At 49.8% G+C, this 22580-nt stretch overlaps 1 protein-coding gene across 1 annotated transcript in view; it reads right to left on the minus strand.

Annotated features, from left to right (window-relative positions):
- Positions 1-22580, minus strand: part of LOC133358867 (homeobox protein engrailed-1-like) — a 51147-nt gene that overhangs the window by 14179 nt on the left and 14388 nt on the right. The window contains exon 2 of the mRNA XM_061577326.1: positions 1175-1229. Coding sequence (XP_061433310.1) covers positions 1175-1229 — 55 coding nt within the window. The remainder of the gene's footprint in view (positions 1-1174; positions 1230-22580) is intronic.

The following is a 22580-nucleotide window of genomic DNA, read 5'->3' on the forward strand; positions in this document are numbered from 1 at the left end:
GCTCCCCCACTCGCACACCGCTCCCCCACTCGCCCACCGCTCCCCCACTCGCACACCGCTCCCCCAATCGCCCACCGCTCCCCCACTCGCACACCGCTCCCCCAATCGCCCACCGCTCCCCACTCGCACACCGCTCCCCCCAATCGCCCACCGCTCCCCCACTCGCACACCGCTCCCCCACCGCTCCCCCACTCGCCCACCGCTCCCCCACTCGCACACCGCTCCCCCACTCGCCCACCGCTCCTCCACTCGCCCACCGCTCCCCCAATCGCACACCGCTCCCCCACTCCCCCACCGCTCCCCCCACTCGCCCACCGCTCCCCCACTCGCCCACCGCTCCCCCACTCGCCCACCGCTCCCCCACTCGCACACCGCTCCCCCAATCGCCCACCGCTCCCCCACTCGCACACCGCTCCCCCACCGCTCCCCCACTCGCCCACCGCCCCCCCACTCGCACACCGCTCCCCCACTCGCCCACCGCTCCTCCACTCGCCCACCGCTCCTCCACTCGCCCACCGCTCCTCCACTCGCCCACCGCTCCTCCACTCGCCCACCGCTCCCCCAATCGCCCACCGCTCCCCCACTCGCACACCGCTCCCCCACTCGCACACCGCTCCCCCACCGCTCCCCCACTCGCACACCGCTCCCCCACTCGCACACCGCTCCCCCACTCGCACACCGCTCCCCCACCGCTCCCCCACTCGCCCACCGCTCCCCCACCGCTCCCCCACTCGCACACCGCTCCCCCACTCGCCCACCGCTCCCCCACTCGCACACCGCTCCCCCACCGCTCCCCCACTCGCCCACCGCTCCCCCACTCGCACACCGCTCCCCCACCGCTCCCCCACTCGCCCACCGCTCCCCCACTCGCACACCGCTCCCCCACCGCTCCCCCACTCGCCCACCGCTCCCCCACTCGCTCACCGCTCCCACACCGCTCCACCCCTCGCCCACCGCCCCCCCTCTCGCACACCGCTCCCCCACCGCTCCCCCACTCGCCCACCGCTCCCCCACTCGCACACCGCTCCCCCACTCACCCACCGCTCCCCCACTCGCACACCGCTCCCCTACTCGCACACCGCTCCCCCACTCGCCCACCGCTCCCCCACTCACCCACCGCACCTAGCTCCTCCCCCCCCCTCCCGATGTCTCCGCTTGTGGTTTAGAAACAAACCGCGCTGGTTCCGGACTGGACAGGTTCCCGCTTCACGGCTCTCGAAAGCCGCCGAAAACACCACCACCACCAACCAACCACCAGCACCAACCACCACCAACCAACCACCAGCACCAACCACCACCAACCACCACTACCACCAACCACCACCACAACCAACCACCACCAACACCAACCACCACCACCAACCACCACCAACCAACCACCAACCACCACCAACCACCACCACCAACCAACCACCAGCACCAACCACCACCAACCACCAACAACCAACCAGCAACCAACCAACCACCACTAACCACCACCAACCACCACCAACCACCATCACCACCAACCACCACCAACCACCAACAACCAACCACCAACCAACCAACCACCACTAACCACCACCAACCACCACCAGCACCACCACCACCAGCAGCATCACCAGCAGCACCACCAGCACCACCACCAGCACCACCACCAGCACCACCACCACCAGCAGCACCATCACCACCAGCACCACCAGCACCAGCACCACCACCACCACCAGCACCACCAGCAGCAGCACCACCACCAGCACCACCACCAGCCCCACCAGCACCAGCACCAGCAGCCACAGCAGCAGCAGCAGCAAATCGCCGAGGAGCAATCGATGCCAATGTGAAGGCGTGCTGCTCGCCGCCACGAGAGAGGGATGCAGGAGAGAGAGAGAGGGGGGAGAGTTCGTGACGTGTTCCTGTTGCTCCTGCAACTCTTCATGGAGAGTGAACCGAGTGATTCGCTGCCCGCTGAGTGTGTGACGCTACATCCGAGAGAGAGAGCGAGCCAAGCCTGGACGCCAACCAATTGACACCCCACTCGCAAAAAAGACAAAGATCCCCCGTATAGCCTGTAACAGACTGTTGGGGCAAGTGCTGTTTCAGCGAGCACCTATGAAGGCCGGCACGGCACACGATGGGGTGAGTGGCCAACACCACGCCCGACCGCCCGGGTACTCACTTGAGGCTGAGTCGACCTAGGGGAGGCCCAGGACTGTTTCAGATATCCGTGACTGGTGTTAAGAGGCCGTCCATAAATGACGTCACGCGATTTTGGACGGTTTTTTACCCCTCCCCCCTTCGTCACACGGCGTCACAAAAAGTCAGACCCCCCCCCCTCAAATATGACGTCACAATGCTTTGCCCCCCCCCCCCCAAAAAAAACATGCTTCAAATCGCTTTAAACTATTGTCAATGTAGTGCGTATTTAATGTGGCGCTGCACTCTGATGTTATAGGAAAAAACATTAAAAAGTAAATTTAATTAAGTAGAACGTGTTGTCTATATTAATTTAAAGTTGCGCAATTTGACGTGACGTCCCCTCGTCACACATCGCTACAAATGTCTGACACCCCCCCACCCACCCCACTAGGTGCGTGACGTCATTTATGGACGGGCCCCTAACCGCGAGCGAGAATCGCACTCGGGTCGCCGGGTTCATGGCGCATCGCTCCCGCTCGGACGCACGCACCCTATTGACAAACACTGAACTCGACGAATCCCGAATGAACCGCGGTGACCTGGACACGCAGTCCAACTGCGTGTCACGGCGACCCCACAGGCAGCAGCGTGAGCGCGCCGCGTTCTCAACCTCGCCCCGGGCGATCAGAGAGGGGGGGAGGGACTCAAACTCACTCGGAATCACAGCCCAGGCACTTGGCACCTCGCTCGCGCATTGTGGGTTCATTGAGCCAGAACGCCTTGCAGCCCAGCACGGGATTCCAATCCCAGATCGTGCTCGACCGTTGTTCCCTTCCACTCTCTCCTGCCTCGTCTCCACGCACTCTCCTACCTCTCCCCTCTCGTCTCACTCCACTCCCCTCCACGCACTCTCCTACCTCTCCCCTCTCGTCTCACTCCACTCCCCTCCACGCACTCTCCTGCCTCTGCCCTCTCGTCTCACTCTACTCCCCTCCACGCACTCTCCTGCCTCTCCCCTCTCATCTCACTCTACTCCCCTCCACGCACTCTCCTGCCTCTCCCCTCTCATCTCACTCTACTCCCCTCCACGCACTCTCCTACCTCTCCCCTCTCATCTCACTCCCCTCCACGCACTCTACTGCCTCTCCCCTCTCATCTCACTCTACTCCCCTCCACGCTCTCTCCTACCTCTCCCCTCTCATCTCACTCCTCTCCACGCACTCTACTGCCTCTCCCCTCTCACCTCACTCTACTCCCCTCCACGCTCTCTCCTACCTCTCCCCTCTCATCTCACTCCCCTCCACGCACTCTCCTGCCTCTCCCCTCTCATCTCACTCCACTCCACGCACTCTCCTACCTCTATCCTCTCACCTCACTCTCCTTCACGCACTCTCCTACCTCTCCCCTCTCATCTCACTCCCCTCCACGCACTCTCCTGCCTCTCCCCTCTCATCTCACTCCCCTCCACGCACTCTCCTGCCTCTCCCCTCTCATCTCACTCCCCTCCACGCACTCTCCTACCTCTCTCATCTCACTCTACTCACCTCCACGCACTCTCCTACCTCTCCACTCTCGTCTCGCTCTACTTCCCTCACCTCACTCTGCTCCCCTCCAAGCGTTCTATCACCCCCCCCCCAACGACAAAGCTCCCCCGTATAGCTCTGCTCGTGCTGTAGGTGCAAGTGATGTGAGCGAGCAGCACCTATGAAGGCCGGCACGATACACGTGCAGGTGCGTGCCCAGCAGCCAGGCCCTCTGTCAGAGGTCGCAAACGGGTTTTGATTCCTTACCCGTACCCGTACCCGGCCGCACCAGGGTCGCAAATGGGTACCCGTACCCGGCCGGGGACGGGTACGGGTACCCGGCCGGGGACGGGTACCCGTTCCCTACCCGTACCCTACCCGTACCCGTACCCTACCTGAAATGAGTGACAAACAGTTACTCACCAGTGACTCACGGCCTATCCGTACCCGTACCCGGCCGCACCAGGGTCGCAAACGGGTACCCGTACCCGTACCTGGCCGGGTAGCCGGGTATCGGGTAGGGTTCGGGTATCGGGTACCCGGTTGCGACCTCTGCCCTCTGTCGAAGGCCGCACTCAGCTCCCGCTCAGCGCGCGGTGTTGCTACTGCAGCGGTCCCCTTCGTTGTGTTGTCTGAGCTGCTCCGAAACAAGTTCAGGCTCAAGGACGCCCTCCTCCTCCTCTCCGTCACCTATGGCCACCTGTGATGAGCGCGGTTGGCTACGAACGGTATAAGGAGTTCAACGTACGTCCGTGCGTACGACACTTCTCTGTGAAGAAAACTGCATTAAACAATTTACCTACGATAACAATGACTGTTACGTGCCTATTTAATCCAGGTGAGACACACCGGGTCGGAGGAATCGTTCAGGAGGTCCCGGACGTTTTCAGCCGATTAATAATGAGCTGTGTTTATTATAAAACCGGGGGAGCAAACCTGGAGCAACCGGAATAAACCCACGCCTTGCACTGGGGGGGCAAGCTTCTATCCCCGTACAGACGGAAACAGATGGCGATTAGTTCACTTGCTGCACCGCCTGCTCATGGCGAGCCAGGAGTACGGCACAACCTCGACGGGCCCCCGATGAAACGGTGAACGTCCTGTGCCGAACGCCACTCCATGTTCCCTTGCTCCGGTTGTCGAGCAATGGATGGCGACGGCGTGGGCAGGGGGGGGCTTCATCCAGCAGTGGATACAACAATGCTGGTGGTGATGATGATGATGATGTTGGCGTGTACGCTGCTGCGGGAGGAAATTGCATTGAGACGTTGCTATACGTTGAAATTTTTTATTTATTTTTTCTTGATTTGAAGCTTTCGTGACTGCAGGAATCCTTACTGTTTTTGGTTCTATCGGTAAAGTCACGTGGGTAGAAAATTAATAGATCACGACGGTTTGATCGCAACACAAGCAACCGTCATCAGGTGAAACAAACACAGCAGGAGAACTGCTGACGTCAGCAGTTATCCTATTAATTAATTCTAGATTTGAAGCTTTCGTGACTGCAAGGATTCATACTCTTAGTTCTTTCGGTAAAGTCACATAGGTAAAAAATGAAATAAAAATTAATAAAAATAAAACAATAAAATCACGACGTTTCGGAGGCAACACAAGTCTCCGTCATCAGGTGGGACCGTCACAGCCAGATTTGATTCGGCAAATCATTTTTAACCTACGTGACTTTACCGAAATAACTAAGAGTATGAATCCTATTAATTAATTTTTATATATTTGTGACTTTCCCGAAGGTACGAAAGAGTCAAAAGTTATTTATTGTTTTGATTTACTACTGCGGTTATAGCATGCCGTGTGTATGCTTGCACACGCACGGCATCTACTGCTGGATGAAGGCCTCCCCACGCCCTGGTGTTCGGTATGAAAGGTGGTTCAGGGTTACTTGACCATTATTCACCGTGCTTCATATTCTTAGGTTTTTTCGGTAAAGTCACGTAGGTAAAAAAAAAAATTTGAATTAATAAAAGTAAAATAAAATGAAAAAATAATAAAAATCACGACGTTTCGGAGGCAACACAAGCTTCGTCGTGATTTTATTTCATTTTTATTTTATTTTACTTTTATTAATTTTAATTTTAATTTTTTTACCTACGTGACTTTACCGAAAAAACCTAAGAATATGAATCCTTGCAGTCACGAAAGCTTCAAATCTAGAATTACCGTGCTTGTCACAGCCGGTTGGCAAGGGGGGCGAGGGGGGCGAGGGGGCAAGACCGGTTCGGATATTATTCGCCACTGGAGTTTTGTTGGGAATCGAACTTAGGATCCCCGATTTCATAGTCCATTGAGCTCACCACCCCGCCATCGCTCCACCTCTGTTTCCGAAACTCAGTACAATGCAAATTTATAGCCGATGTTGTCTAGGAATAATAATTATTATTATTTCAATCACAAACGGGGGGGGGGGGGTGTAGCGGTTAACGCGTTGCGCTCCAAACATAGCAACACGAGTTTGATTTCTGCTCACGGCCATGGGCCTCCCCTACGTCGACTCAGCCTAAAATTAGTACCCAGTGTGGTGTGTAAAACATCGCCACTGGGAAGACAAAGGTGGTAGAGCGTGGTGTTGGCCACCTACCCCCTCGCGTACCGTGCCGGCCTTCATAGGTGCTCGCTAACAGCACTTGCCCCAACGGCCTGTTAAGGCTACATGGGGGATATTTGTCTTTGTGTGCGCACTGCCGACTGGACGACTGACTGATTTTGCCAGCCATCTCAGCCGGTCAATCCATAACATTTGGGTGCTTCCCCATGAACCTCCTGCCATCGAGCCAGCCTTGGGCCAATGCACGTGGCCTCAACGTGCACCCAGCCAGGCATGAAGCGTCGTGGTGACGTCACTGTCACGTGCGACAAATGGCGTCTGTTGATGTTGTTGGTCACTGCGTCAATGGTTGACGTCGTCCCCGATGCTGGAGTCTGACTATCACTTTCGACCTGACTTGGTTGTCAAGTTCAGTTTCGCTTCGAATTTTTTAATTTCTCTTAGTCCATTTTTTAAATCCTTTATATTAAGTTCACTTGCTTGCTTGCTTGCGCGCTTACGACCGTGCAAATCTTTCGGTCGTTTTTTAACCCACTTCCCGGGATCCAATCGAGCTGACATTTTGCACACAGACTCGTTGTGCGTGACAATTTATTTTCGTGAAATTTTTTTTCCAAAATTTCACACTTTTTATGAAAAAATAAATTATATTTAATTACCAGTTGCTTAATGGTAGCAGGCAATCATCTGACCCAGAGGACGAGAGGACTCTAGCCGCCACGCATATAAAGGATTTATAGTGAAAAACTTTGTTTTTACGGGCAAATTTTTCCTGCTTTCACATATCCTCGAGAGCCTTGCTTAGCTATTTTACACGCATATATAGAGAGACTGCTTTAGCTCGTGACTATTTAGGTCCAATTTCTTGTCTTTATTCCTGGGCCGTATTTGCATTTGCGACAAAATGAACACGTAATGCGTGTGAGTCTTAGCGGGGGCATTTTTTATCTGATTAAACAAAGCAATGCAGCTCACATCTCCGTGCGATTAAGAAAGGCCACTGCCAAAAACGTCGCCTAACCTATGCAACATATTACGGCGGTGTCATTGACGAATGCGTCTGAGTTGTTTTTGTTCATTATTTGTGCTTGTGCAGCCACTGCCAACGAGCGCAGTGTCGCAACAACAACAACAACAAACACAACACGTGTTTTACTAAGGGGCCTATCTGTACGCCCGTTTGCCTCTCTGCCGCTGTCAGTCGGTCTGTCTGCAACTGTTGTCTTAATCTCGGTACTATTCTTATTGTTGGGTATCTTCGTTCTATCACGGTGCGTGGGGTTTCTCCGCCACGGTGGCGAGGAAATGTTAACTCCCTCGCATGGTATGCAGGAGGCCGTGGGTTCGATCCCGATCCTGATGCCTGTATATTTGGAGTTTGCGTGTCTCTCTCTCTCTCGGCGATGGTGTGGATTTTACCACTGGTCCTCTGGGTTTTTTCTCTGCACGTTTAGAAACACGCGTTTAGAGTATTTGGCCGCTTTAGATTTCCACGCGATGTTAAAGCCACTTCGTTGAGCTATCATTTGTGATCGCCAGGTCGCTTCTGAATCAAGAGCTATACAGCTCAGCGGACCATGCCTGGTCAAATAGGAAACAACTTAGCTCCGGATTCCCTCCCACGTGTATCATAAACAACAGCAACTCGTTATCAATTGGCTAAAAACATCTTACAAATAGAAAAATGAATTTTAAAAACCCAATTCAAGCAGGACCCTCCTTAAAAATAATAGCCTTACGACTCGGCACGTGACTTTCCTGGAAAAATAAGTACGTTCTTTTAATATTAATTATTTTATTATTATTATTATGCTCATCACAGGTTTCCCTCGCTTTATGCGGTGGTAGTAGATGCGTTCCGAAAAAAGGGCGCACAAAGTGAAACCACTGCCTGCCGAGTAGCGCACACAGTGCACGCTAGACAACGTTGTCCCACGTCCCGACTGCATTGCCGCATATAGCGAAGTTTGTTCAGAAATACATTTTACTGGTAGGAACCTCCTGGTTACACCAACCCACAGGGGATGATTGTGTCCGTCCGTTTTTTTTTTCATTCCCCTGTGGCCAAAATAAACCTAAACATACAATTGAGACGGGTGGCATGGAGCTCAATAAAATAAAATGTTGAGTTCGATTCCTAGCAGAGATTCTTATGATATATTGTTGCTGTTATTATCTATTTGGTAATTGCTGCTGCTGCTGCGTTGGCAGTGGTGCACAAACACACTCAACAACAACAACGCTCAACATTCGTCATCAAATGTGGTCGTCACAGGTAAAACATAAATATATAACAGGCGTCTTATCGGGCAATGCACCTTCTTCCCGGCAAATACCACATATACTATGAACCATTGTTACCGACTATATCTCTGGTAAATATATTTCCTTGCGAGGGCCATTGCCCAAAACGTCGCTTATCATATATATGTTTCCGTTTAAGGCAACATGGTTGTTGCCGAATGTGGTGGTGGTGGTGGTTTTTTTGTCTACTCTTCCGCTTGCTAACACGGAGATTGCTTCACAGAGACTCAAGAATGAGGTTGTTTTTATCAGGAGGGTCCTGCCAGCTATTTCACAAACGGGGGCTCGAGGGGAAATGGAGTTGGGTGGGTGGGGGGGTGTGTGATGTTGTTGCTGCTGCTGCTGTGTGATCCCAATTTGAGTGATTTGCAGATAACATTTCGGCATTGGGGATGTTTGGCCAATACCTCTGATGAACAGCAACGGTTGGCTCAGTAACGGGTGTGAACCAAGTTCAACACACGCACACACAAGACGTGTGGACTGTTTTTAGGTTATGGGAGGAACCCGCAGAACTCGAGTAGTATCAGTCAACCGGTCCTCCTGCAACCTTTTTTTTAAAGCTGTGCAGAGGAGCGGTGGCGCAGTGGTTAGCGCGGTAGTTTTCGCCTATCTACGCCTATGCACCCGAGTAGCCTGCCTGTCCTTGCTTGCCTTCGCCAGCCCCGCATTGAGCACAGAGTGGTGAAGTATGGTCATTTTCTGCCAGTGGATTGACAATGGGACGTGAATTACACGATGTAACACAATTTTTGTTCCTGGGTACTAAGTATTATTTTTTAATTGCTCATGCATAAAAAGTAAAGACGCAAATGCACACGTTTTCTAATTAAAAATAGGAAAATTTTATAAATATCACCGTCCTGGTCACAAAAGCAAAGTTTATGGGGAATAATAATAGCCATGTTCTGTTCTTTTGAGGCCTAAGCAATAAGAAAATAACACTTACTACCCAGGAACAATTTTTTGTTTGTTACACAGTGTTATTAACGGAGTGGATGATTAACTTTTATTTCGTGTCCTGCTCACAAAAGCAAAGTTTATGGGGAATAATAATAGGCATTTTCTGTACTTTTATACATAAGCAATTAGGAAATAACACTACCCAGGAACAATGTTTTTTTTATTACACAGTGTTTATATGACCCCCCACCACCACCACGTGACGCCATGCTGGACACTGCTCTATGTAAATCAAGACGGGCCCTCTCAAGTTGACGTTTTGAAAACCACCTCGGGGCAGCGGTTTAACGTGACATTGGACACGTTGTTGCCTGGTCAATGCAAACGCACGTGTGCCCTGTCAACTAACTAACTATATATATCTCTGATTCCCTGGGGCTTAATTTCTCAATAATTTTTTTTTTATATCCCGGGCCGCCCGTAGACTCTGGTTTGTTTGTTGGGTTGGACGCGTGACTGCTCGTAGCCGCAGCCATCGCGAGAGGTACTAGCTACTGGACGTGGCGTGCCGGAGATGCGGACATCATTTGTGTGTGTGTGTGCGTTCCAGGGGTGGCCGATCCGGGCATAACTCTGCTGGAATTGAGCCTTTGTCTACGTCTTTAAAGTGTATCGAACGCACACGTTATGGTTTGTGCAACGTTTCATAATTGATGACTGTATCGCATTGCGTACGAATGTTATACGTGTCAGTGCACGTATGTATATCGGACTTATTTTTCGCACCGTATGTAGGTGCTGGGCAAGGACGACAAACAGAAGGCAAAAAGTAGTTCCAAAGCAATGTACTGTTAGCCCCCCCCTCCAGCCTCTCCCCTACCCCCCTCCACCCACACACCCCCTCCATCATTCCAGTATGCCTGGTGGATTATATCCGGCTGCCGGCTGCAGTCAGTTTCCATCCACATGCCAAGCAACTCATTGATGGGCCAGCCGTGCCAATGTTACTACGCAGGACTCCCCTGAAAGAGATTCGAGACTCGGTCGACGACTTCCTGCTGTCGTAAAAATAGAGCGACAATTAATTTGCTCTTGTTTTAGCTCAGCTCTCCTTTGACGACGACGACAACAACAACAACAACAACAAAATAACAGACGGTTCGTTTCAATGGGATGGATACACATCGCGGGGATTTGCATGAAATTATCGAGGTACTCGGAATAACATAAATTCTAACGCCACGTGATACGCGTATTTACGACCACGAACCCACCGACGTTTAATGTTTATTTTTTTATTTAAATGTATCAATTACATTGGCGGAGAGCTTAGATGTGTATGTATTGAAGTCAATTTAACAACTCATTTATTGTAATTGACACTTTTAAAAAAAATCCCCTCCCCCCTGCTTACCGAAGGTGGGAAACCCCCTACAAGCCACGCCCGGCCTGACGTAGGGTGTTGTGACCTATGACGTCACATCGGCGGCACGCGTGGTAACAGGATCGGCTGTTATTTCCCCCCCAACCTCCCTAGTTTCATGTTATCACATTGTTTAGTCGAATAATCGAACCGATGATCGAGTGAAATATTCGGCAAACCCAGCTCTATATTTGATGTATAACACTTACCCAGGTGAAAAGCACTGGGATTCTATATTTGCTGGAAGGCAACGGACCAGCTTTTCGCAAAATTATCACTGAACACGATACCACCCGTACACATCTCTCATGGCCTACATGCGTAGCCACGAATAGCGTTGCTGATTTCACCTTGCCATACGCAACAACAACACGAAGATAGCCTATCCTAACGTAACAAAACAGCAAGTGTATATACTCTGTTGTAGCTTCTCCATTGTAGAACATTCAATTCCTATATCGTCGGCGAATTGGCAAAGAGGGTCAACGCGTTGACGATGAGATGCCATCTACCTCGTCTGGAATGCAGGAGGTTCGTCGGTTCGATCCCGGACCCTGACGATGCCTGTTGTTTTATATTTGGAGTCCGCGTGGGTTGTTCTCCTGGATCCTCCTCCGGTGTTGGCATCTTCCTCCACATTTAGACTCTGCACGCGTTTAGCTTATTTGGCTGCTACAATGAATTCCCACGTGTGATGATGATGATGATATCAGTCACTGCGATGATGAACTATCATCACGCGTGGCCAAGTCGCCTCTGGAAACTAACTCGCAGCTCGGTTGGGATTTACGTGGTCAAATAAAATAGTTTCGTTTTAATTTATAGGGCTGTAACATATTAAATAATGAATATTCGGTATGCATATCACCATCAGCATTGGTGGATGAAGGCTTTCCCAAAAGGCCGCCACCATCTCTCACGATCGTGCGATAATGTTAATAAACATCATAATCATTATCTATTTATATATTTTAGATTGTTTTGCTGCTGTAACATTTCGCAAGATAAGCCACTCGATTGAGCTATCATTTGTGGCCAGATCGCTCCTGAAAATAGAATTAACTGTTCAGTGGGCTTTATCTGGTAAGATACATTTTTTTTTGTAAGTGAATTGTTTACCTTTCCTATACTTTGCTGTTTTTTATCTTTTTCGATTTAAAGCTTTCGTGACTGCAGGGATTCATCTTCTTAGATCTTTCGGTAAAGTCACGTAGAAGGGAAATAATAAAAAAAATAAAAAATAAAACATAATAAAATACAATTCTCACAATGTTTCGGCCACAACGCAAGCAGCCATCCTCAGGTGAAGAACAGGTCTGTCGGAAAGACAGCGTCTGAATGTTTTTTTTTAAATCTTATTTGTTGTAACGTTCTAACCCGCCTCGACTGAACATCCGCGAAAAAAAATACCTTATAGCTCATCGGATTCCTCCAATATCAATACATATTTTCTGATTCTGATCAAGCGCCTGACACGCGCGCACACACGCGCACACGCAGCCGGTCCGATCGCTGCTCCATATCCTCGGTCGGGCGTCCACTCGAAAGTTTCGAAACTCGTCCCATTGGCGTTTGCTCACAAACTCAGTCGTTGTGTTTTGGACCCTCGGCCGTCAGGCGCGACGTGTCCTGCCCGAGCCGACAACTTCACTCGGCGCTTCAAACAAAGGCACGACGCGAAACTGCAGCAGGAGGAAACGTCCCGTCTGCCGAGTAGCGGCTACGGGACAAAAATCCCCCGTGTAGCCTTAATAGATTGTAGGGGCAAGTGCTGTTAGCGAGCACCGATAAAGGCCGGCTCGGCACACGAGGGGGTGAGTGGCCAACACCACGCCCGGCCAGCTTTGTCTCCCTAGTGACGATGTACTCATTTGAGGCTGGGTCGACCTAGGGGAGGCCCAGGATGGGTTCAGATAATCGTCAAACGGTGTTGGCCGTGAGCGGGAATCGAACCCGGGTCGCCAGGTTCATAGCGCAGCGTAGCGCTAACCACTACGTTACCGCTCCCCACACTACCGCTACACTAGCGCTACAGTACACACACAGTACACACAGTACACACACACAGTACACACAGCACACACACACAGAGTACACACACACAGTACACACACACAGTACACACACACAGTACACACAGTACACACACAGTACACACAGTACACACACACACAGTACACACACAGTACACACAGCACACACACAGTACACACACAGTACACACACTACGCACACACACAGTACACACACACAGTACACACACACTACACACACTACACACAGCACACACAGTACACACAGTACATCCACAGTACACACACACACAGTACACACACACAGTACACACAATACACACACAGTATACACACAGTACACACAGTACACACACAGTACACACACACAGTACACACAGTACCCACACACAGTACACACACACAGTGCACACACACACACAGTACACACACACAGTACACACACACAGTACACACAGTACACACACACAGTACACACAGTACACACACAGTACACACACACAGTACACACAGTACACACACAGTACACACACACAGTACACACACACACAGTACACACACACAGTACACACAGTACACACGATGTTGCCACCATCACGTTCGATCGCATGGCTGCATGCGAGCGAATTCAAACCGCGTAGAGCGATCCTGATTTGAAGCTTTCGTGACTACAGGAATCCATACTCTTTGGTTCTTTCGGTAAAGTCACGTAGGTAGAAAAATAAAATCAAAGAAATCACGACGTTTCGATCGCAACACACGCAATCTTCATTTACATTATGAGACCTCCTTTTCCAGTAGCAAGATATAGTAATATATCTTACCCCGAGCTCTCAATACTCTGATAGTGCGCTGTTTTTTTAGTTGTACGCCTTTTGGCGTCATCTGGTCCAACACCAGTGGAGACTAGGCTCTTAGAAAAGCCGTCTCGGGTGTGGACCAATCAATTTCAAGGACAGTGCATATCATTATCAGAGTTGTCTTTTTTTGTATGCATTTTGACTGCTTGTGTTGTGGTTATTGCAAACATGATCGCTTGTATAAAGGTGTCAGTTTTGGTGACAGATAAAAGGGTAAAAACCTATTACTACGAGCAATCTTCATCAGGTGGAACAACCACAGCATGAAAAATGCTGAAGTAAGCGTGAGAGCTGCCGTCGAGCGAATTTTATGTTTTTTGCGCGGTGTGGGTAGAAATCGGTTCTGCGCGTGAATTGTGCAGGCTGGGCCCGCAAATATTGTCATGGGCGGAGTTTCTCGTAATTACACTTAGCAGGACTCTGCGATTAATTTAGCAAATAATTGCCCCCAATGCATGGTAATGACAATGTAATTAACAGCATACGGTCCAATTGCGTTTTTGCTAACTCAAGCTAATTTTTTTTCTTGGTTTAATTGTTTTGCCCGAATGCGCGTGCGCGCGCAAATTCGCACGTAACACTCAGAGGCCGTAACAATACAATGTGTGTACACTGCTCATTATTAAAACGCATGCACGTGTCCTATTACCTTGCTATGTTTGTACAGAGCGGCACGCGTGTGTCAATGCGCTGCTGGATGAGAGGCGGGCGGGGGGGGGGGTAGCAGCAGCGTAGGAAAACGAGAACGACACGTGCGGTGTCGGGTTTACAACGATCCGCGTTCACGACGTTTGCATCACCGCCGCCGTGGATCGATTTACAACGCACGGAGTCGGCTTACGACACGAACTCGGACCGCGTTTGAACCTCGTCCGACCGGTGTCCGACGCGACGTTGACGTGGAGCTTTTTTGGAACTCTCAAGGGGGTGTATTTGTGCGGACGTTAACCTATTGAGTCGTTTAGTTTACCTATTTAGTTGAATTACCTATGCGTTTACCTATTTAGTCGTTTAGCTATCTGGTCGCGTTTAAATAGGCCGATAGAAAGAGAGAGAGGAAACGCATCGGCAAGCGACGTTTCTACTGTTCCGACTGCCTATAGGAATAGTTCTTCTTCTTAACCAGATGTTTCTGTTTGTTTAGAAGTTAAATCATCGACAACACAATTTAAGTGGGCGCAAGGCCGCAGGCGAGGTAAACAACAACAACGCTGTTCTTGTGAGAAAACAGCGGTCCGATTTTCGACAACGGGCTTTCCACGAACGCGTGTTGAGGCGTCGTGAAAGCGGAGGACCGCCCGTACGTACGTGAGCAGTGGTGCTCAATGTCGCACGTCCCAGCTGCCTGTGCGCGCTGGTAACTCAGCTTAGAACTATCCAGGCTCAAATCCCTGCTTAGCTTCCGAGGCTGATTTCTTGTCAGAGGCGTTGACCCTCTGCAGGGGTCGTTCTTAAGAAACTCGACTTCGCCTGCATCACAACACAAACACTGTGCCCACGACGGTGACCACGTGCAAATAAGTGTACGCGGGACCTCCTCTAGGTCGACTCAACCTTTAAATTTTAAAAAGGCCATGCAACGCTTGTGAGTGACAGACGCCTGCGATTCCATTGCTCAGTCTCTTCGGAACGAGTTGCGTTAACAAAATAATAAACACATTCCTGCGGAGGGAGCTGGTAAGAACGTTGGGTTGCTCGGTCAATGGCCAGGGTCAACGGCGGCGTGGTGTATTCCGCAAATATGGCCGACTGTGAGGGCGAGCACAAGCCGGCGTGAGTAGGTTAAACGTTGAGTTTTATAAGGGCACCACGGGGTGACCAGCCCCTCCCCACCCAGCCCCACCCCTCCCACCCCCTACCCAGCCCCACCCTCCCCACCCAGCCCCTCCCCACCCTCCCCACCCAGCCCCACCCCACCCTCCCCTCCCCACCCAGTCCCTCCCTCCCCACCCAGCCTCTTCCTGCACGACGGACGGACACAATAATCCCCTGTGGGCTGGTGGAACCAGTGGGTTCCTACCAGTATTATATTGTTGCATTTTTGTTGATGCAAAGAACACACCACTGAGTCTCGAGACTCGTCATAAGAGGATCCTGCTACATTGGAACGTTTGGTTAAAACAATCTTCTGTACAAGGACTGTAGTGTTAAGATAAGTGCTGTTAGCGAGCACCTATGAAGGCCGGAACGATACACGAGGGGGTGGGTGGCCAGCACCACGCCCGACCACCTTTGTATCCCCAGTGGCGATGTTTACACATCGCACCAGGTACTCATTTAAGGCTGAGTCGACATAGCGGAGGCCCAGAAACGTTTCAGATAATCGTCACTTGGTGTTGGCTGTCAGCGGGAATCTAACCCGGGTCGCCGGGTTCGTAGCGCAGCGTAGCGCTAACCACTACACTACCGCTCCCCATACACACACAGACACAAATCCCCTGTATAGCCCAATGACAGATTGTCGGGGCAAGTGCTGTTCGCGAGCACCTCGTGGCAATGTTTACACACATCGCACCAGGAACTCAATTCAGGCTGAGTCCACCTAAGGAAGTCCCAGGGACCCGTGGCCGTGAGCGGCAATCGACCTCCTGTCGCCCGATTCGTAGCACTGCGCGCTAACCACTGCGCCACCGCTCCCCGCGACACAAACACACAGACACACACGGGAGGACGCACGTCCAGACGCGCTGACACGTGCTTCAAACGTCACCACAACATCCGAACCCCCCCCCCCCCCCCCGAGTTCGATAACCGCTCACGTCCATAATCGGTGACGAATATCGGAACCGGTCCTGAGGCCTCCCCCTAGGTCGACTCAGCCTTATTTATCTGGTGCGGTGTGTTAACATCGGCACTGGGGAGACAAAGGCGGCTGGGCGTGATGCTGGTCACCCCCAAGCCCCCTCCCCCCCTCCCTCCTCAGAGTGCCGTTTCTTCCTTAATAGGTGCTCGCTAACAGCACTTGCCCGCGAACGGTCTGTTACAGGCTACACGGGGGATCTTTGTCTTGGTGCGATGTGTGTGTGTGCGCGCGCCTGTGCAGAGGACAAATTCAATGCATAAACTTTCGTCTTTATAGGTCAGAACGCATCGGCACCGGATGCGTGATGATGATGATGACGACGAGGATGTTGTCACGTGGCTTCTCATTGTCAGCGTGGGAGTTATAAGGAGCAACAACGCACCGGGTGTTCTGCATTTGAAGCAACTGAATCTGTGTTAAATTTCGTTTTAAAGCGATTCTTGTTTTTTTTTTACAGCAAAGGTACATGGGCTGTCACAGTCCACGGTTGCTTGCTGTAAGTACATTTGATGGAAATGTCATTTTGGTAGCTGGATGTACGGAGAGATGCGTAAGAGACCTCTAATTTTCGATGTAAAGCTTTCGTGACTGCAGGGATTCATATTGTTGGTTCTTTCGGTAAAGTCACGTAGAAGGGAAATAATTAAATAATACAAATAAAACAACTAAATAAAATCACGACGTTTCGGGCGCAACACAAGCGTCCTTCTTCAGGTGGGGACAACGTAGCGAAAGCACAACCGATTCTAGATTTGATGCTTTCGTGACTGCAAGGATTCATATTCTTAGCTTTTTTCGGTAAAGTCACGTAGGTAAAACATCAAAATTAATACAAAAATAAAATAAAATAAACGTCGTGATCTTTATTTAATTTTTTTAAATTAATTTTGATGTTTTACCTACGTGACTTTACCGAAAAAACCTAAGAATATAAAGCACAACCGCTGTAGTGTTTTGGTGGTTTTTTTTTGTCCAGGAGGTGACATTCAATGAATGATATTGTGAATAATAACAACACGATCTTCGTATAATTTCTGTTGATTATCTTTCATTTATTTGTACGCGTGTTGGGGTGATGTATTTACATATTTTGCACTTTGCGCTCCTATCGCGTGTTCGTAGTGTTTGTTGTTGTCACCTTCATACCCGCCGCCACTGGACATCTGTTATAAAGAGCTTCATAGCTCATCGGATTCCTCCAGTATAAACACAAATTCTGATTCTGAACACATATTATGATTCTGATGGTGTTTTTTTACGTCGTATCGACTCAATGCATATATACCTGCAGCTGTATATATAATACTATGCACAAATGCCTGCCTGTCGAATTATATTTTAAACCTACCTCTGTGCATAATGCTGTATGCAAATATATTTCATAATACGATACACCTCCCACCATATATAACGATTATTGCAATGTTGTATTCAGTACTGTGTATGTATATATATATAGGGTCAGCTGTACTGTTGTTCGGCTGGTGTTGAGTTCACGACTTTCTTAATGCAATCCCCGTATAGCGTTCGTAAATTGTTCGTTTTTTTTTTTGTAATTAAAAATATGTTTGAATTATTCCGTAGGCCTTGTGTTCGTGAAACCGAAACCATTTGCCTCTTTCCATAGACGTCTACGACGAAGAGGAATCGTGGCAGTCGATACGACGTGTGTATGTTGAACTTCTTTCGCGCCGTACGTAGCCAACCGTGCTAGCATTGAATACCATTCAATGGTCGTCGTTGAAACAAAAAAACATCGGTTGGTATCGCATGAGCGAGAGAGGAGAGATTTTGACAAAATAAACATCGGAAGTGGAGTGAGACCAGGAGATGCTCTGTCGCCGAGAATATTCACAGCAACGTTGGAAAAGACATTTTACAACAAAAACAATTTGATATTTGGAGCAGCAATAAGGCCATTCGCATAAATGGAGAAACATGCATCCTCTCCTGCTTTTGTGGCGACACAGCCATGAACGCACACTCTGTAGTTGGCCGATAACGCCTTCAATATAGGGGAGAACGCGAAGCTTGGGCAATTGTTGGTAACGCCGGCGACATCACCACGTGATTTGGTGCTGCTGCTGCTGTTGCCTTCACACTCGTATGTGGTTCCTTCTGGTGCCTCTGAGTCGTCCTCTCTGTCTCTCTGTCTCTGAGTCGTCTTCTCTGTCAGTTTTTGAGTCGTCCTCTCTCTCTGAGTCATCCCCTCTCTCTGTCTCTGAGTCGTCCTCTCTCTCTGAGTCACCCCCTTCTCTCTGAGTCGTCCTCTCTCTTTGAGTCGCCCCCCTTCTCTCTAAGTCATCACCTCTCTCTGAGTCGTCCTCTCTCTCTGAGTCGTAATCTCTCTGAGTCGTCCTCTCGCTCTCTGAGTCGTCCTCTCTCTCTGAGTCGTCCTCTCTCTCTCGCTCTCTGAGTCGTCCTCTCTCTCTGAGTCGTCCTCTCGCTCTCTGAGTCGTCCTCTATCTCTGATTCGTCCTCTCTCTCTCTGTCTTTGAGTCGTCCCCCTGTCTCTGTGTCTCCGAGTCGTCCCAACGTTTGGGCTACACATCAGAGCGTGCATACCGAGGAGCAGACATTGGCGATGAATGTGGATCGAGAAGGAACTTGAATGTAGAGGCGGTTGAACGCAAATGTGGAGTTCTTTTAGCCAGAAACCAAAACGACATTGAACGTGATCCTAAAAAAACGACACGTGAAGTGCGCCCTGCAGAGGAGGGAAATAATTGGCGTGTAATCAGGCACCGCGGCACACGAATCGCTCACGCGGACTTTGCGGCAAACGCCAAATGGAACGTGCGCAGGGAGGCAATGGAGATGTTCACGTTTTGGAATTCTGACACTGAGCGTGGGGATGAACGCGTGGGGATTGGAGGACAGCAGAACGCGCAAGTTGGGGACATCCCGGATCCAGACCCTGACGACGCCTGCTGCTGTATATTTGGAGCTTGCGATGTCTATCTTTCCCCCCGTGGTCGCGTGGATTTTTCTCCGGGTCCTGCGATTTTTTTCCCCCTCCACAGTTAGATATTAAATCTTGACTTAAAGATTTCGTGACTGCAGGAATTAATATTCGTTGGGTCTTTCGGTAAAGTCACGTAAATAGGTTCAAATAAAATAAGAAACAAAAAACTACGACGTTTCGATCGCAACACAACCGCTTGTGTTGCGATCGAAACGTCGTCTATATCGTTTAGATTACTTTGGCTGCTATAAATGTCCACGTCGTATGCCACTTCGTTGAGCTATCATTTGTGGCCGGGTCGCTTCTAAAAAAAAATAAGCTAATATCTCAGTGGGCTTTACCTGATAAGATACAAAACAAATGGATTAGTTTTACTTGTGTATGTTTAAGTGGTTTTCTTGGTTCTTTCGGTAAAGTCACGTAGAAGGGAAATAATAAAAATAAAACATTAAATACAATTTTCACGACGTTTCGGCCACAACGCAAGCAGCCGTCCTCAGGTGAAGAACATGCCTTGCGTTGTGGCCGAAACGTCGTGAGAATTGTATTTTATTAAGTGTTATTTTATTATTTTATTATTTCCCTTCTACGTGACTTTACCGAAAGAACCAAGAAGATGATTTGTTTACCTTTCCTACGCAGTGCTCTCTCGTCGTGTTTTCGAACTCTTTGTTTGTTGTAACGTTCTGAAATTGCCCTTACTCTGCACACACGTGTTAAAAAGAGATTCATAGCTCATCGGATTCCTCCAGTATCAATATATATCTCCGATTCTGACTGCTGGAAAGAATAAGCGGGGCGGGAGGGGCGGGGGTGGGAGGGGAGGGGGTTTGGGCAGGACACGTGGCGCTCAGAAGGTGGTGGGGGGGGGTGGCACGGATCGTCGGTGGATCGGGACAGGTGACGGGAGAGGAGGAATCGCGCCCGAGAGGACGACTCCAACGAAGGGAGACGGAGCGGCGGAATCACCGCACGCTCCCCGCTGGACTGTCGCGTCGCGTCCTCGTGAGATTCTCGGCGACGGCCTTAATCCATCCAGCAGCAGATCGACCATGACTGGTTATGACGACGACGATTATGGAAGGTTCTAACTCGTCCGAACGTGTCCGCTCGTAAATCCAGGGTGGTTTTATTTCGGTGCTAAACTCGGACACAGCGAGGATTATATACTTCTTATTGTGATGATTACAAAGGGCAAAATGGCACAGGTTATCTTCTTGGTTCTTTCGGTAAAGTCACGTAGAATGGAAATAATAAAATAATAAAAATAAAACATAATAAAAGAATTATCATGACGTTTCGGCCACAACGCAAGCAGCCGTCCTCAGGTGGAGAACAGGTCTGTCGAGAATACAGAGTCTGAATGACACACCCCAGGCTTGGAGCGTCTATTTAAGCTGTGATGGAGGGGGGAAAGGCACAGGTTATATTTACTACAAATACAATGCGTAAACTAATTATTTGTATTGTTGTTAGCATTACTTTGTCGGGATCGGTGGCGCAAGTGGGTAGCACAGTGTTGCCTTTAAACCGCCGGGCAATCCATCTTCTGAGTTCTGTTCAGAATCAGAATCTTTGTTGAGGCTGTAGGAGGAATCCGATGAGCTATAAACGCTCTTTTTTCACAGATGTACCAGCATGGGCGGGTCATAAAGTTACAACAGCAAACAATACAAAATAAAACTAACGATAGGAGTGCAAAGTAGAGAGAAAAAGATAAGCAAGTCACTAAATATATATGTAAAAAAACATCTATATATAATAGATGAATTAAATGAGTCGGATTTATTATAATCAAGCTTGGACATTCGCAGCCCACGCGGCTAACGTCATCGCCCGCACCCCCATCGCCACACCAACCCGCACTGAGCAGCGGTGCGGTGGGGTGGTGAAGTATGGTCAACACAACCCCGGTGACCGTGCCACGCGGTGTGGACCGGGGTGGGGGCCTTTCATCCAACATTTGGGGCCTCTAAGCCTGGGCCGTGGGGTCGCCGTGGAAGACGCCGTCAACTTGAGCCAGGGGCTGCGTGCGCGAGCGAGATTTTGAATGAATGGGTTGCCCGTGGTGCATCGGAATATAAGACGCACCTTTCCTCTACCCACCCCACCCCCCTGTATGTTAACGCAAACGTATCGGGTGCGTCGTATGATCGGGTAGTTTATGTGTGTATTGGTGTGTGTGTGTGTGGAGCAGTGGCTCAGTGGTTAACGTGCTGCGCTTTCAAACCCAGCAGATCCGAGTTTGATTCCCACTCTCGGAACGACGGTAGTGACGATTATCTGCACAGGCTCTGGGCATCCCCTAGGTCGACTCAGCCTCAAATGAGTACCTGGCGCTGTTTGTAAAAAATAACATCGCCACTGGGGAGGAAAAGGCGGCCGAGCGTGATTCTGGCCACCCTCGTGTGCCGTGTTTTTGGCCTTCATAGGTGAAGCTCGCTGACAGCACTTGCCCTGGCAGTATGTTGCAGGATATGCGGGGGCATTATTTGCCTTGTGTGTGTTCAACCAAAGTTGCGTGACGTATTAACACCGCGTCTTACTTTCCGGGCGACTAATAATCCGGAATATATACGGTTTGCGTTGGTAATTGTAGTATTCATCTTCTTGGTTCTTTCGGTAAAGTCACGTAGAAGGGAAATAATAAAATGATAAAACTAAAACATGATAAAATAAAAATTCTCACGACGTTTCGGCCACAACACAAGCAGCCGTTCTCAGGTGAAGAAACAGAGCTGTCGGAAAGACAGCGTCCCAATCATTGGGACGCCGCTTGCGTTGTGGCCGAAACGTCGTGAGAATTTTTTATTTATTATGTTTTATTTTTATTATTTTATTATTTCCCTTCTACGTGACTTTACCGAAAGAACCAAGAAGATTAATCCCTGCAGTCACGAAAGCTTTAAATCAAAATTGTAGTATTAGCAATAATAATAGCATCGCGTTAAGGGTTGCAGCCTTTATAACCACATAACCACAGGTTACTGATAGCTGGCGAGCGACTTCACCGACTGAGTAGACCACCAAAGGCACGAGGAGGCGAAAATGCTCCAGACAGCACGGAGCAATGAATGGCTTGCAGTGTACA

This window comes from Lethenteron reissneri, chromosome 7 (genome assembly GCF_015708825.2).
Source record: "Lethenteron reissneri isolate LAM-NWPU_2019-01 chromosome 7, ASM1570882v1, whole genome shotgun sequence".
NCBI classification, from domain to species: domain Eukaryota; kingdom Metazoa; phylum Chordata; class Hyperoartia; order Petromyzontiformes; family Petromyzontidae; genus Lethenteron; species Lethenteron reissneri.